Genomic DNA, 15,537 nt, shown 5'->3' with positions numbered 1-15,537 from the left:
TACAGTTGTGCTCAAAGGTTTACATACCCAGGCAGAATTTTTTATATTTTGACTATTTTTCAAAGAATATGAAAGAAAACACGTTTTTATTCACTCATAGTTAGTGTTTGTGTGAAGTAATTTACAGTGAAACAACTGAATTTGCTACTTTTAATTACCAAAATGACCCTAATCAAAGGTTTACACATCCCAGCTTGACAGCTTGGTATCTTTTGTGGCAGTTGTGGATGAGGTTTTGTATGAAATATAATGGTAAGGCACTTTTTTGTTGTCAACCAGGCCTATGATGGCCTATGGTGAAAGGCCTATGATGATTGTTCCAGACCTACTGTGACATATGGAGGTGTTTCGCTGATGCCAGTGGCTCCAACAGAATAAAGTGAAGGTCCCGTTAGTGCCATCTCAGTCTCCTGACCTCAGTATCATTGAATCACTGAGATCTCAAACGTGCAGTTCATGCAAAACAGCCGCGGAATTTACAGGAACTGGAGGCTTTTTGCCAAGAAGAATGGGCCACTTTACCATCAGAAAATAAAGAACCTCATCCACACTCGATCCACTTCTAGAGGAGAATGCAGCGTCCCAAAATGTAAAACTGCCTTCACTAAATCTGCCTTCTCTGTAATCACACTGGCTTCTAGAAAATCAAACTTGCTCATGATCTGTAACGACGTCATGAGGGGTGACCGTTCACCTATAAAAAAAAAAAGGACTGGTAGAAAATGTCCTAATGTTTCAAATGTATTTAAATTAAATGTATGTTAATAATGATGCTAAAATGTATAAATCCATGGTAAAGTATTCATCTACATTTAAAATCAGTTTTTGTAACATCAACGGGGACTACAGGAGGAAATTAGCATTTTTGCTATAACCTGGTACAAAGATCTTTCCTTTTGGTCAATGTTAAATTGTGTACTGTCCCTGCTTAAATAAAAACCATACCATAGATACAGACAGCATCTCTGGATTCGCCTATATATGGTCATGTTTGAAAACAGTTAAGGGGGAAAACAATTTGGAGAAAAATCTAAACTTTCTCTGATTATTAGAACTAAAACTAACAAACGCTGAACTATGAATATAGTTAAAGAAATGGAGAGGAGCAAAGTGGTTCAACAGCCCATAGATACATAAAAACGGAGAATGCTAACATGTTAGCATCGGGCTAATGCTAACGGTTAGCTAGCGCTAGCTACAACTGCCGTTTTTTCACTTTTACTGAACAATCTACTGTGAGAAAACATCCATATGGACCCAATTTACACTTGACTTTATATGTATGTGATAAATAAGCTAATATTCCACCAAAATGGCTAAAAAGAGTGGAAAATTGTGTTTCTCTAAAGATTCTATTTTCCCCCTCGGCGAAGCCACGCCCCCTTCTATGATGAGATGCCGTCTGTATCTATACCATACCAAAACTACCACCAACACTCCAAGCTGTCACTGACGTTAAAGGGGGAAATACACAGTATTTCTGAGACACCCTCAGTGCAGGACGGAGCGCTATCGCAAAGCCTTCATCCCCACTGCTGTCAGACTGTACAATAAGACTGTAAAGTAACATGTGCAATAATCTCTGTATCAGCTGCACTTTATTAACTCTTCTTCTTGAACGCCGACTGTAACAAGTGAATTTCTCCTTTGTGAGATCAATAAAGGTTTATCTTATCTTATTTTATTAAGAACTGGGGTGTGTAAACTTTTGATCAGGGTCATTTTGGTACTTTCTTTTTTCATTGTGATTTTAAAAAGAGCAAACTTAGTTGTTTCACCATAAATGGCTTCACACAAACACTACCTATGTGTCATCTTTCATATTCTTTTCAAATAATCTAAAATTCTGCCAGGGTGTGTAAACTATTGTATATGTTTTACAGACGTAACAAACATTACAATATGATTCAAAGCTTAACAAAGTCGCTTCATCATATTTTGTCACTTACATTTTCATTCTCCACGACCAGCGTCCTGATGAAATAGTCTGTTCTGGATTGTTCTGATTCCTACAAAAACAAAACAAAAAAGGAAGAGTAATAAAAAACAATTATTAACGGCCAAAGGAAACGATAAAGTAAAGCCGGTCCTCCCACTCGTCTGGATCATGATGCACTGCAGACACTTACGCAGGAGATTCGGAAAGGTCCAAACGTCAGCGGCTCCTCGCCCAGCTGCGGGAAATACTTCTCACACTTTTTCTAACAAGAGAAAAACAAACAAACAGAGGAAGTTTAGAGGTAAAATATTTGTAGAGTAGTTCAACTCTCCAGGGAGTTGCGGGATTGACGGACATGTTGCCAGAGGTAAGATTTTACTTTGCTTGTTGTACATTTCAGATTGAACACTGAAAAAGGTCACAGAGAAGGCCTATATTTATCATTAAAGGGATATTTCAGGATTTTTGACACAGGGCCTCATTTCCTAGTTATCCAGAGTGTTGCTGATTTCTGGATATATTTTTTTTTGTAATTCATGCACTTCTTCTGTTTGAAGAGTTTCGTGGCGCTAGACTAGTGCAAGGCTAGCGCATGTCTATGGTATCAGCTAGCCTGCATTAAAAACAGTCTGATCCGCTCCACAGAGCACCTGAGGCAAATCACTTATAACGCCAGACTAACCATATGATTGTTTTCCACCCAATTGCTATGATTTTTTTCGCCATAAAAACAGCAAAAATTCCAATGTTTGGTTCATTTTTCCCACATTTTTTGTTTCATTATTGCCCCACTTTTTTAATCGTTTTCCCAATTTTTCCCTCTTTTTTACTCATTTTTTATTACTATATTTTTTCCCTATTTTACCATTTTTTTCCTCATTTTCCCCCATTGTTTCCCCAATTCATTCCCTATTTTTGCCACAATTTGTCTCAATTTTCCCAATTTTTTTCTAAATTATTCCCCATTTTTCACCCATTTCTTGACGTTGATCGAGATTAATCCTCTAATGTAAATTTGCTTATCTTGTTCGTTCAGGTATCGGTATCAGCACCCAGCCCTACTTGGCACTGACTCCGGGGTAACTAAACCGACTGATAACTCGCCTTGTAGTACCACTTATCCAGATGCTCCATGTGTGGGTTTGTGGACCTGGTTAGAGGAACTAATCCAGGTTAAGTTCAACCAGCTTCGTAGTGTGGCCCTCTGACTGTGCTAAGTTACAAGCTCTTGTTGGTTCACAAAGTGCCGTCTGTTCAGCGATTCTCTTCATGAGCATAAAAATGCAGCTACCAATTAATTGTGCCTTATTTTCATTGCAATTAGTGTAGTGTCATTTTGTATATCGTCCCACCCCTATAGCCAAGAGGATACGTTTAGCCTTGTATAGATACAGACGGCATCTCGTCATAGAAGGGGGCGTGGCTTTGCCGAGGGGAAAATATAATCTTTTGGGAAACACAATTTTTCACTCTTTTTAGTCATTTTCTGGTGGAATATAAACTTATCTATCCCATACAAATAAAGTCAAGTCTAAATCGGGCTCATATGGATGTTTATTCATAGCAGATTGTTCAGTAGGAGCGAAAAAATGGCAGTCAAAGCATGCGCTAGCTAGCACGATGCTAATATGTAGCATCATATTAGCATTCTCCGTTGTTGTTATGTATTTATGGGCTGTTGAACCACTTTGCTCCTCTCCATGTCTTTGTATCTTTATTTAGTAGAAAACTATATTCATAATTCAGTGTTTGTTAAAGTAGTTTTTGAATAATTAGAGAAAGTTTAGATCTTTCTCCAAATTGTTTTCCCCCTTAACTGTTTTCAAACATGACCATATATGGACGATTCCAGAGACGCCGTCTGTATCTATAATTGTTTTAAGTTGATAACGAATTCAACAACACAGGACAGAAACTAGAGCTTATGAAGAGAAATAAAACAAACAAAACAGGGCCGAAAACACGACTCAGATGTGCACAAAATCAAAACTACACCACTTCTAAAACAGGACTGACCCAGGTCTAAACTAAGACTAAACCAAGACCAAGTTTAAATCCGGCAGCTTACCCTTCCCATCTCGAACTCCCGACACGCCATGACAATAACCTGTGGAGACAAAGAGGAAGAAAAACAATCAATATTTGGGCTGAAGCTGCGCGGATAAAGCTGTACACATTTCCTGTCAAGTTCCTGTCCCAATACAGTTAATAAATGTTCAAAATAAACATCTGGAATCCTAAAATATCCGAAAAAATACACATTTTTCACAAGTTCTCAAATATATGATTATTGTGTTTACCAAAAAAAAGAAAATACCAAAAAAACAACAACGAAAATGAAATATTCTATCATAAAAAAAACAGTTAGGCGCACCGAGGCCAGTCACGATAACAAATTTGAAGTTCGATATATTGAGGCAGGAAAGTATCGCGATAAACGATATTATTGAGTCTAACGATACTGGATACGGTCAACTCTCAGGCATAAAACAGACAGTAAACCTTTGTTCTAAGTCGAAGGATGGGGCTAATGCGGAGGATTTTAAGTCCACCTTAAAGGGATATTTCAGGATTTTTGACATAGGGCCTCATTTCCTAGTTATCTTGAGTGTTGCTGATTTCTGGAGATATATATATTTTTTTGTAATTCATGCAGTTCTTATACTTGAAGAGTTACGTGGTGCTAGGCTAGTGCAAGGCTAGCGCATTTCTATGGTATCAGCTAGCCTGCATTAAAAACAGTCTGACCCGCTCCACAGAGCACCTGAGGCAAATCACTTATAACGCCAGACTAACCATATAAATGTTTGTGTCGATAGAGTAATTTTTGGAATATAACTGATCTTGCATCACATGAATGATCGCATTTTGAGGGACTATTTTCTTGCAGATCACTCCGCCGCTGCGTAGCTTATACAACCACGAAGCTGATGCTGCTCAAATATAAGTTATTTTAAATGCAAAATGGTTAAAATTATTCAAAATAGCAACGAAAACGAGGATGAAAATACAACAAAAATAAAAAAGTGCCACAAAAAAGCGACAAAGAATCAACAAAAACGTGCTGAAAAAGCAACAATAACACAATAAAAAAACGTCAAAAACACAATTAAATAGAGACAAAAATGTGACAAAAAAGTGTTAAAAAACAAAGAAATAGCGATGAAGAAAGCAACAAAAAATGACAAAAGCACGACCAAGAAAACACGACAAAAACTCTTCAAAAACTCTTCAAAAACGTGACAAAAACGCGGCGACACTGCAACAAAAAGTTACATGTAGCATCATGTTAGCATTCTCTGTTTTTTTTTATGTATTTATGGGCTGTTGAACCACTTTGCTCCTCTCCATGTCTTTGATTCTTTATTTAGTAGAAACTATATTCATAATTAAGCGTTTGTTAAAGCAGTTTTTGAATAATTAGAGAAAGTTTAGATTTTTCTCCAAATTGTTTTCCCCTTAACTGTTTTCAAACATGTATCTATCCTTCCATGAAGAAGCAGTTTGGCAAAGATAATTAACGTTTCTCGTTTCTTGACTTCAGACTTCAGAGTGGAGGAGCTGAATGTTTCATGACGGATTTCAGTTGGGGAGGAAGTACCTTCTCATTCCCTTTTATCCGACAGGGTTAACCAGCTCAGCTGCACAGACCCAAAGCTCACGGCGCTAGTTAGAGCTAATCACGGCTCCCTGCTCATCTCTCCCATCTGGAGAAGCACTTTCCATCTGTCACATTTCTGACAACTGTATCAAACCTCGAAATGACACCGAGCAACATCAGGGAACTCACATCGCCGGGACGTCACCGCCTGACGCCCGTGGTGATGAGATAAACTATTGACCTTTCAGTTTATAATGTTTTAGACCGATCTCCAATTTAACCTTGTGTGTCGTATGTCCATAAGTGTGCTTTTTGGGGGATTTAGGATCATGCTGTGTAGATGAGACTCTAAGCTCTCCGTAGGTAAAAACAGTTTAATTCTACGTGCTTCAGCTACTGAGAAATCCTAAGCTAAACATAGGCAAGTTTTGATAAAAAATTTCTTGATTCTGAGATAATTAATTCATGTTTTATCAAACCCTCTCCTTTCTGATTAACTCCTCTCTCCTCTCTGGACGGACACTAACGTTATGTGAGGAGGCAAATGCCTAAATATCTCTGTTTCAAGTCAATTTTCAACGACATCATTGTTGACATGTTTAGAAACACCGCATGTTCTCGATCGCTTTTTATCACGTGTGCATTTCAACAGCCTGGTTCTGGATTGAAGACTTTAACAGGATGTTTCTCAGTCGTCCTTGGATCAATTTTGACCATTTAAAAAACTCAGACAAACTCAGAGAAACGTTTAAATCTCAATATATATATATATATATATCGATATGTACATCTGTAGCCGCTCAGCTTTGTCAAACGAGCTCCAGAGAGCGAGAGAAATGTCGGGTTTACAGCTGTTCGCAACACCACGCCCCCACGGACAAAAAAAAAAGAAAAAGAAACGCAATAAAATATCTAAAATGTCCAGACTGTGACTCTTCACAAGTTTTTTATTGTCATCCATTTCACTTCTGTTCTGAGCGCCTGCACAAAGACCAGACAGTTACGCATCAACTCGTCTAAGCTCAGGTAAGAACAGATCTCAGTCTGGAAAAACAGTTGCCTGATCCTTTAACCGAGTGCATTTTCTCCAGGTCAGCTTTACCCAAATCCACAAGGTCAGTGTAACACCTCATTTGAAAGCTAAGACCTACTTTTTCCTCGCGTTGTCTTCAACATTATTTACCCACCCCTTTTGGGGGGGGGGGGGGGGTGTTTCATCACATCTTTCTGTCACGTTTTATCGCTCTTTTGGTCACGTTTTTGTTGCATTTTCATCCTTTTTTTCGTCTCATTTTGTCACTATTTTGACACTTTTTTCAAGAAGCTTTTAGATTTGGGTAAAGCCAAACTGGAGAAAATGGGCGTGGTTCAGGTGAGGGTTAAGAGGTTAAACTCTTAATATATGGCTTTTTTGTTTTGTTTTTTAATCAATGCTAAAAATGAATGAGATTTTCACATCCAGACCCAAACATGTGACAGGAAGTGAGTGGGACCTAAATTGAGTTTTTGAGCGCTGCAGATGCCCCTAAACATCCCATTAGTGTTATCTTTTCTTTCTTTCAAACCTTAGGATCAAGTAGCTGAAGTCACAGTGCACAGACTTTGTTTAATCTGCATATTTTTTTGTCATGATCTTCTAATTTAGATCCCTGTTTGCCTTGTCTTAGTCCTAAAAGGCTATAGATTTCGTTTATAGCTGATGTAACATACTGTGTCCAGATGGTCGGACGACAACGTCACTTTAACGTCTAACAGTTATGGAACATCACAATCTGTTCATATCACATGCCTCCCATCCATGTAAACTGACTGGAAAAAAAACCTTGGATTTTACATAACTGAAATTCCATAACATTTATATATACTCACGGCGGCGTTGTACTCCCAGTTCATCCTCCAGAAGTCGATGACAGTGTTCGGCAGTGGACCCTGAGTTGCTATATACGCCTCTGGGCCATCGATTCCCTTGGAAGACAGAAACAGAACAGGCTCAATTATTCAAAGGGCAATAAATCGTAATTGACATTGCAAAATGTAGACAAATATAGGGACAGCAATAGTTAAAGGGACTATATGGAGTTTAAAAATGTTAAAATTATGTATTTTCCTCCCCTACATGTTCCAGCCATGTCCTCATGTGTACAATGAGCCTGTTCACAACTGCCTCCGAAGTCCTGTTAACTCGGGTCCGAAGTGTCGTCATGCATGAGCTTTATATAGAGGCTGCAGTTACACGTATGACCTGAGGTGGCAGTATTGAGTATATAATGGCAAACTTGTATCTAGTCTCTTTAAAGGGATATTTCAGGATTTTTGACATAGGGCCTCATTTCCTAGTTATCCAGAGTGTTGCTGATTTCTGGAGATAGTTTTTTTGTAATTCATGCAGTTCTTATATTTGAAGAGTTTTGTGGCGCTAGGCTAGTGCATTTCTATGGTATCAGCTAGCCTGCATTAAAAACACTGTGACCCGCTCCACAGAGCACCTGAGGCAAATCACTTATAACGCCAGACTAACCATATAAATGTCTGTGTCCATAGAATAATGTTTGGAATATAACTGACCTTGCATCACATGAATGATCGCATTTTGAGGGACTATTTCCTAGCAGATCACTCCGCCGCTGCGTAGCTTAAATATGAGTTATTTTAAATGCAAAATGGTTAAAATTATTCAGTCGACACAGAAGAAACATCCCTTTAAGGTAAACAAGTTACTTAGTGCTGCTTTAACCCTGCAACTCCTGAACAACTAAAGTGAATTTCTGATCAGTTAAATCCATTTGACTTGTTATATTTGCACGTAGGAAGTGGATTTAAGTCATTCAAACAGAAGCGGGGCTCAGTTCCTCTTCTCACTCGCCCCGGTCAGACTTTACAGCGAGCACCGTTTGCTTCTCAGCCACTGGATCTTTATTTGGCGACTAGCTTTGTCTGACTAAATATTTAAACCTTTCCTCCCGTGATGCCGTGGTGTTTGTGTGAGGTTTAAACTGATATAAAATGTCGTAAAAGCAGGTCCTTTGTGCTCACCTTAATAAAGTTGGCGTTGATGTAGTCTGTGTCCTGATTGGTCGTCTTTAACGTCAGCTTCACTCTCGTGTGATCGACTGCAGAGAGAGAGACAGGGAGATAATGGGATTTAATTTGCACCGTTCGAAATAGCAACAAGCTGCAGAAACAGTGGGATGTGGGTGTGAGGAGGAAAAAGACTAAGTCAGGTCAAACCGAACTAGAAAAAAGGCAACAAGAAATGCAGATGTCAAACCACGCGATGACATAACGTTCAGATGCACAAACTTTTCTCCATCATTTTTGTTTTAAATAAATGATATGCTTTACCAGAGGTTTTCATCCGGTTATTGAACTAGGATTTCAAACGTTTCCTGAATACCTGTTCCTTATGAGCATCAGCGCTGTCATTTCCTCTGTGAAAACATTTGCGATTATGCACATGCTGCTGTTCCCTGTGAGCATCTGAGAGCATTGGGGAACGTTTTGTTTTTGACATATTTTCTTCGTTTTTTTTACTTTATTGTGATTACACACAAATAAAACATGAACATTGTCCTGAGACTGGGCTTCATACATTATTTACAATCAGTAACAGAATTCAAGGCTAGACTTGTGTCCTATAGATACAGACAGCATCTCTGGAATCACCCATATATGGTGATGTTTGAAAACAGTTAAGGGGGAAAACAATGTTGAGAAAAATCCAAACTTTCTCTAATTATTCAAAAACTACTTTAACAGATGCTGAATTATGAATATAGTTTCTACTAAATAAAGATACAAAGACATGGAGAGGAGCAAAGTGGCTCAACAGCCGATAAATACATAAATAACAGAGAATGCTAACATGATGCTACATGTTAGCATCGGGCTAATGCTAACGGTTAGCCAGTGCTAGCTACAACTGCCGTTTTTTCACTTCTACTGAACAATCTGCTGTGAGAAAATATCCATATGGGCCCGATTTACACCTGACTTTATTTGTATGTGATAAATAAGTTCATATTCCACCAGAAAATGGCTAAAAAAAGTGAAAAATTGTGTTTCCCAAAAGATTCTATTTTCCCCCTCGGCGAAGCCACGCCCCCTTCTATGACGAGATGCCGTCTGTATCTATATCAGAAAATCAATAACAGGTCCCCATCTTCTCTCAAAAACTGGGGTTTTTAACTTGTTTTTTCTATCCATTGCGTGACTGTAGGTGGCTCAGGTTTTAGCCAAAAGATCGTTATCATTTCTCTTGCCGTCATTAAGAGGAGGTGGAGAAGAAATGCTTGGTCTTGAGAAAAATTGTCTGGAAAAATGTCAAGTATTTGGGAGTCTAAAGGTCCAAAATGTCCTTAATATCCTTCCAAAAGCGTTGTATGGTGGGACAGTCCCAAAAGATGTGTTTGATCACCAACAAATCCACAGTTCCTCCAGCATTTGTCACTCATGATACTCTTGGCGTGGAAAGATTTTAACGGAGTCCTGAAAAATCTGGTTTTCGTCTTCCAATCAAACTCCTTCCAGACCTGACTGCCCACACCCTTATGACAGCCAGAGCAAATGTTAACCCAAACATCATCATCCAAGGAAACATTCAGCTCCATTTCCCATTGCCGTTTTATGTGTTGTGTGTTATCTGACATGTAAATCACCATTTTCAACCAAATTAATGACATATTTTCAAACTGAGAAGAAGTTCACGTCTGAATCAGGTGCAGAATTATTACATAGTTTCTTTGTTTCACACAAAACGGGAAGGACAAGACTTCTGTCAGACACGGAAAAGTCAAAAGCTGTTGAAAGCTGCAGCAGACTTGGAATTTCAAAATATTAAGACGGAACAACAAGGTAGCAAGAAACAAGTCTAGAGAAGAAAACAAAACAGTAACTGTCAAAGACTGAAGACAAACCAAGCATTGAGCCACCAGGAATCCATTATCTACCAGTGCCTGAAGTGTCCAGAAGTACAGTGGTTCTTGATCTTTAGTCCGGTCTCTTGGGACTTTCATTTACACTTCAAGAATCCTGTATCTGGAGGGTTAATTAATAATCTTAACAATGGGGTAGCCTGATTGAAGCGAGGCTGCCAATCTGTGCCATCGGCCCCTCCGACCACCAACCACTCACCACATTCACCCAGGCTTCCTGATGTTTCACAAACGATCTCACATCTAAGTACGGACCAGGCCCGTCCTGCTGAGCTTCAGAGGTCTGAGGGATCGGGCAGAGCAAAGGCGGTCTGGCCAAAGACAATACATTCTGTTTTTATTTACCTTCAACTCCGAAATTTCCTTTATTATCTACACTGCGTTCCAAATTATTATGCAAATTGTAGTTTCAGTGTCAAAAAGGTAAAAAAAATCAAAAAAAAAATCAATGAAACTTATGGATGGTTTTGTGTCTCAGGCTCTTTGAATCACTGACATTAATCTCAGAGACCTGTGATGATTAGTTTTCAGGTTAAGCCCAGTTAAAGGAAAAACTACCGAAAATGGATGTTCCACTTTATTAAGCAGATCATCATTTTCAAGCAATATGGGAAAGAAAAAGGATCTCTCTGCTGATGAAAAGCGTGAAATAGTTGAATGCCTTGGACTAGGTGTGAAAACCTCTTCATCATGACAACGCACCATGTCCTGCTGTAAAGAATACCTCTGCATCACTGGCTGCTATGGGCATATAAGGAGAGAAACTCATGATGTGGACCCCCTCCTACCCTGACCTCAACCCTATTGAGAACCTTTGGAGCCTCAAGCAAAACATCTATGAGGGTGGGAGGCAGTTTTCATCCAAACAGCAGCTCTGGGAGGCTATTCTGACATCCTGCAAACAAATCCAAGCAGAAACTGTCCAAAAACTCACAAGTTTAATGGATTTAAGAATTTTGAAGCTGCTCAAAGAAGGTCCTATGGTAAAAGACTTGAAAATGATGCTGACTCTCATTTGAGTTGACAGTTTAGAAAATCAGAGAAAAATGTCATTTGCATAGTAGTTTGGAATGTGGTGTATGTACCCCTGTAGGTTTGGTGTTACTATTGGTGGGGACACTTTTACCCCCACCCCGTTGATGAGAGAAAAATCCTACGTATTTCTGTCGGATGTGTAAATGCGGCTCACATGATGTGGGTCCATAAACAGACAGAAGCTCCATTACAACCTGAGAATATGAATATCTCTGCAAATATTAGGCCAATCAACGGGCCTAAAGTGCCAAGTCTTTGTGAAAGATTGCGCAATGTGAAGATCTCCACATGAAGTTGGTGGGGACAACTTGGCCATCCTGAAATATTGGAGTATTATACCCTGGCTGAGAAATGAAACTGAAATACTGCCAATGTGAGAAACAAGACACATGACTAGACAGGGCCCGGAATGATCTTAAGACAGATTTTTCAAAGATTGTATGGACTGATGAGATCAGAGTGACTATAGTCTTTGTCTTGTACCACAGCTTGAAAAAAACATCTTACAAAAACTGGCACTAGGTGTGGTGGGAGTTGAGTTGATACCTCGTTTTTAATAATAAACACCCAAACCAGTGCCACCCTGGTTTGGTCACCGGTGGAGCTTCCATTACTGATACAGCCATGGGCCCAACCATTTAGCCCATTCAGAGATTCCCTGAACCCAAGAGAGAGGAAGCCCTGCTGTTCCTGGTCCGTTGAAATGAGGGAACCATTGTGCCGGGGTATCACTCTCGCCTGACAGCATAAATCCATCAAATCAATCAGTCAGTCAATGTTTATTTATAAAGTCCTTTGCAACACTCCGAAGGGACCTTGCTCTCCTTACCTCAACCTAAAACATGCACAACAGACTCCACCCAGACACACCTAGCCTAGCTCCAGATCTGGAGACGGTCCCACCAGCACAGCAGACGTCCAGTTCTCCTGACAGGTTTCCCCAACAGCTTTAAAGGTTTGGGCCAAATACGAGGACAAACCTTAAGCTTCCTCCCCATAATAAGACCAAACTGGATATTTTGACATCCCCAGTGAAGAGGAAAAATGGGCATTCAAACAAAATGAGGTCAAACGAGGTCTAAGCGAGGGAGAAATCCAGTGAGAAAGAATGCAGGGTTTAATAGGTCTGGAGTAGGATCCTCATTCCTGTGTAAGTCATGTAAGCGCCACAGCTGCTCTGGATAAACCAGCTCATTCACTAAAAGCATTAATGAATCAGGAGATACGGGAGAAAGAGGGAAATGACTGGACAGATGCTGAGCCCCTGAGGCCACGTGCGCATTAAAGCAGGATATTAAAACCTATAACAGCAGATGCACGAGGAGAGACTCTTATGGTAATGCTAAGTTCTACATGCCCGTTACGTCATGCCGACAGATTGCATGCAGAGTAAAATGATATAAGCGCGAGGGGTGTGACAATATATCGATTTTGTGATATATCGTGATGATTTGGGGGACGATACTGATACTTTTATTCTGATATCGTACGTTTGATGACGTCATGCATATTAATGAGGTACGAGTGCCCCACTGCTCTCCCAGTCAATAGAGGCTAATAATGATCACGAATTCAGTCAGAACAGCAGGGGGCAGCACTACAATGGTAAGCACTTGGACCAAACACTGTCACACAGATATATTACTTTTTAGGATAGTTTTTATAATTATGAATACGATTAATGTGTGGTTGATTCAGGCCTTTTGGAAACAGTGACAGCCTGTGATGTATTTAAATGTAAATAAAGTGATGTCACTGACAGTTCAATAGACCAATTTTGAGAGAGTAAAGGCTCATTCATACTTCACAAGAACTTTGTCCTTACACGAGAGCTGCAAGAACAAAATTAATTCATTTTTTTCTTGTAACCATGGAAACGCCTTGTGACATGAAGACATTTCCCCTATTTTGTTCTTCGGTCGGTGAAGTCAGTTTTGGCCAATGGTGCTGTGATTGGCCGAGTGTTACCAACTGGTCAACGAAGGAGACGTGCCAGACGTGCTGTTTGATAAACTAGCCAGAAAAATACACAAACTTCTTTGTGACATAAACAGGAATAAAAAGGTCACGGGACAATTCACTCGCCAAAGAGACTAGTGCCTCCACACGGTATTTGAACGGGGATCGAGGCATTTGGTTAAAATTACGACTAAACGTACGCTATAAACACTGTTTTGTTTGCTTGTTTTTTGTTTGTTTGTATACTTTATTGTCCCCGTAGGGCAGGAGTAGGCAAGTTTTCTTAGCAGAGGGCCGATTTTCTTTATTGTAAATAGACCGAGGGCCGAAGGCGCTGATTATTATGATTATTAGCCCACAGTGAAGCACAACACTGGAAAAATGACCATCTTAAATGAGATAAATGACTTAAAATGGCTTGAATTCATCAAATTCTATGTTGAATTTGAGTCGGTTTGAAATAATCCAAGATACAAATGTTTTAGCGCCAATGGAACAAGAATAAAACCCATTTGAAATCAGGCAAATAATTGTTTTTCACTTGAAATGACACAAAATTGTCTGAATTAAGAGAATAACCACTACTACTCTCATCTAACACCAGACCAAATCTACTCAAACCAAAGATTTAATCTCTTAATTCAAGTCATTTCTTCCTTAAAACGATAATTCTTTTTCCAGTGCACTTCCTTCAAACCACATTGGGTGTATTGACAGTATTTCTACCTTTTTTTCTCCTATTTAACTCTAATAATGTTAAAAGTACTCTCTGATTTGTGTAATAATGTTAATCATCTTGAGGGCCAGAGGTTCTGTGCTGAAGGGCCGGATTTGGCCCTTGGGCCTGACGTTGCCTACCCCTGCTGTAGGGAAATTTGTCCTCTGCATTAAACCTGTCCTTTGATGCCGCTGGGGCAACCCATAAGGAGCAGTGGTCGACGGCAGTGCCACGCCCGGGGACCCATCTCCATGATGTGGAGCCAGGCTGATGGTCAGAATCACCTGGCTGGAGGATTCACCTATTGTACATGTTTTTAGGGGCAGGGGAAACCGGAGTACCAGGAGGAAACCTGCACAGACACGGGGAGAACATGCAAACTCCACACAGAAAGGCCCCGTCCTGGCGCGAATCGAACCCAGGACCTTCTAGCTACCGTGCCGCCCTAAACGTTTAAAGGGAGGCACGGTTATCGGGCTCGGTCGGGGGTTCAGGTCGCTTCAGTGACGATGTGACTCTGAGCAGGCGAGACCTGAGCAGACAAAGAGTCCCCCCCTCAAACAGCTGCAGTGTGAATCCTCCTTTAAACGTTTAGGGCCTGCAGTTTTCTAAAGACAGATTAAATGGACTAACGATGATAAGGACTCTGGATTGACTTTGTCCTGTACCACTGCTTGAAGACGCATTCCCTGAAAACTAGTCGTACAATTGCCCAAAACGTCACATTATTACAGTTACACTGAATATTGAAGATAAGGTAGTGAATGACGTAACAATGTTTTGGTGGCAGGCCTTATTATCTATACGCTTTCAACTGTCCCAAAAAAACTGTAGGTCCTTTATTCTACAAAGTGCACCATCATCTAATTGCATCGTTACATTTTATATCCTCTATTTGCTTTTTAAGAGTGTGTTAATAACTTTAGATATAATTGTTAGTTAATTTTATTGAATCTATTAATTAAAAGCAATACTATTATCCTATTGTTTACAGTCTTCTTTGTAAATACGGTTGTTTTAAATGTGGCTTGTAACTTAAACTTGACCTTGTTAAACCCATGTGAGCCTAAGCTGACCGACCAATGGGACTGAATAAGTGGGAAGAGTGTGTGTTTGAGCGCAGGGCTTAACAGAAAAAACACTGAATAGTTCAATAACGATCACTCCAAACTGGCAGTGTTTCACCTACATGGCAGTATGTCTTTGTATCTGTTCTTCTTCACGTTCTCCTCTCTCTCTCCGACGTTGGTGGGGTAGATCTTCTCCGTCCGGTATTTGGTCGATAGCCGCCGTAGCCTCTGAAATAAACAACAAGACAAGAGTTTAGTTTCTCACTCACTTAAAAGTGTATCGT

At 39.8% G+C, this 15,537-nt stretch overlaps 1 protein-coding gene across 2 annotated transcripts in view; it reads right to left on the bottom strand.

Moving 5' to 3' along the window:
• Positions 1-15,537, bottom strand: part of ptpn12 (protein tyrosine phosphatase non-receptor type 12) — a 109,264-nt gene that overhangs the window by 50,747 nt on the left and 42,980 nt on the right. For both annotated transcript variants that reach the window (XM_079582591.1, XM_079582590.1), the window contains exons 2-7: positions 15,373-15,481; positions 8,574-8,650; positions 7,410-7,505; positions 4,008-4,046; positions 2,130-2,201; positions 1,950-2,009 (exon numbers count right to left, since the gene is read on the bottom strand). In XM_079582591.1, the coding sequence (XP_079438717.1) occupies positions 1,950-2,009; positions 2,130-2,201; positions 4,008-4,046; positions 7,410-7,505; positions 8,574-8,650; positions 15,373-15,481 (453 nt within the window). The remainder of the gene's footprint in view (positions 1-1,949; positions 2,010-2,129; positions 2,202-4,007; positions 4,047-7,409; positions 7,506-8,573; positions 8,651-15,372; positions 15,482-15,537) is intronic.

The sequence above is a fragment of the Gobius niger genome (genome assembly GCF_951799975.1).
Source record: "Gobius niger genome assembly, chromosome: 2".
Classification (NCBI taxonomy): Eukaryota; Metazoa; Chordata; class Actinopteri; order Gobiiformes; family Gobiidae; genus Gobius; species Gobius niger.
The sequence above is the reverse complement of the archived record's forward strand: the minus strand, read 5'-3'. Positions and strand labels throughout refer to the sequence as shown.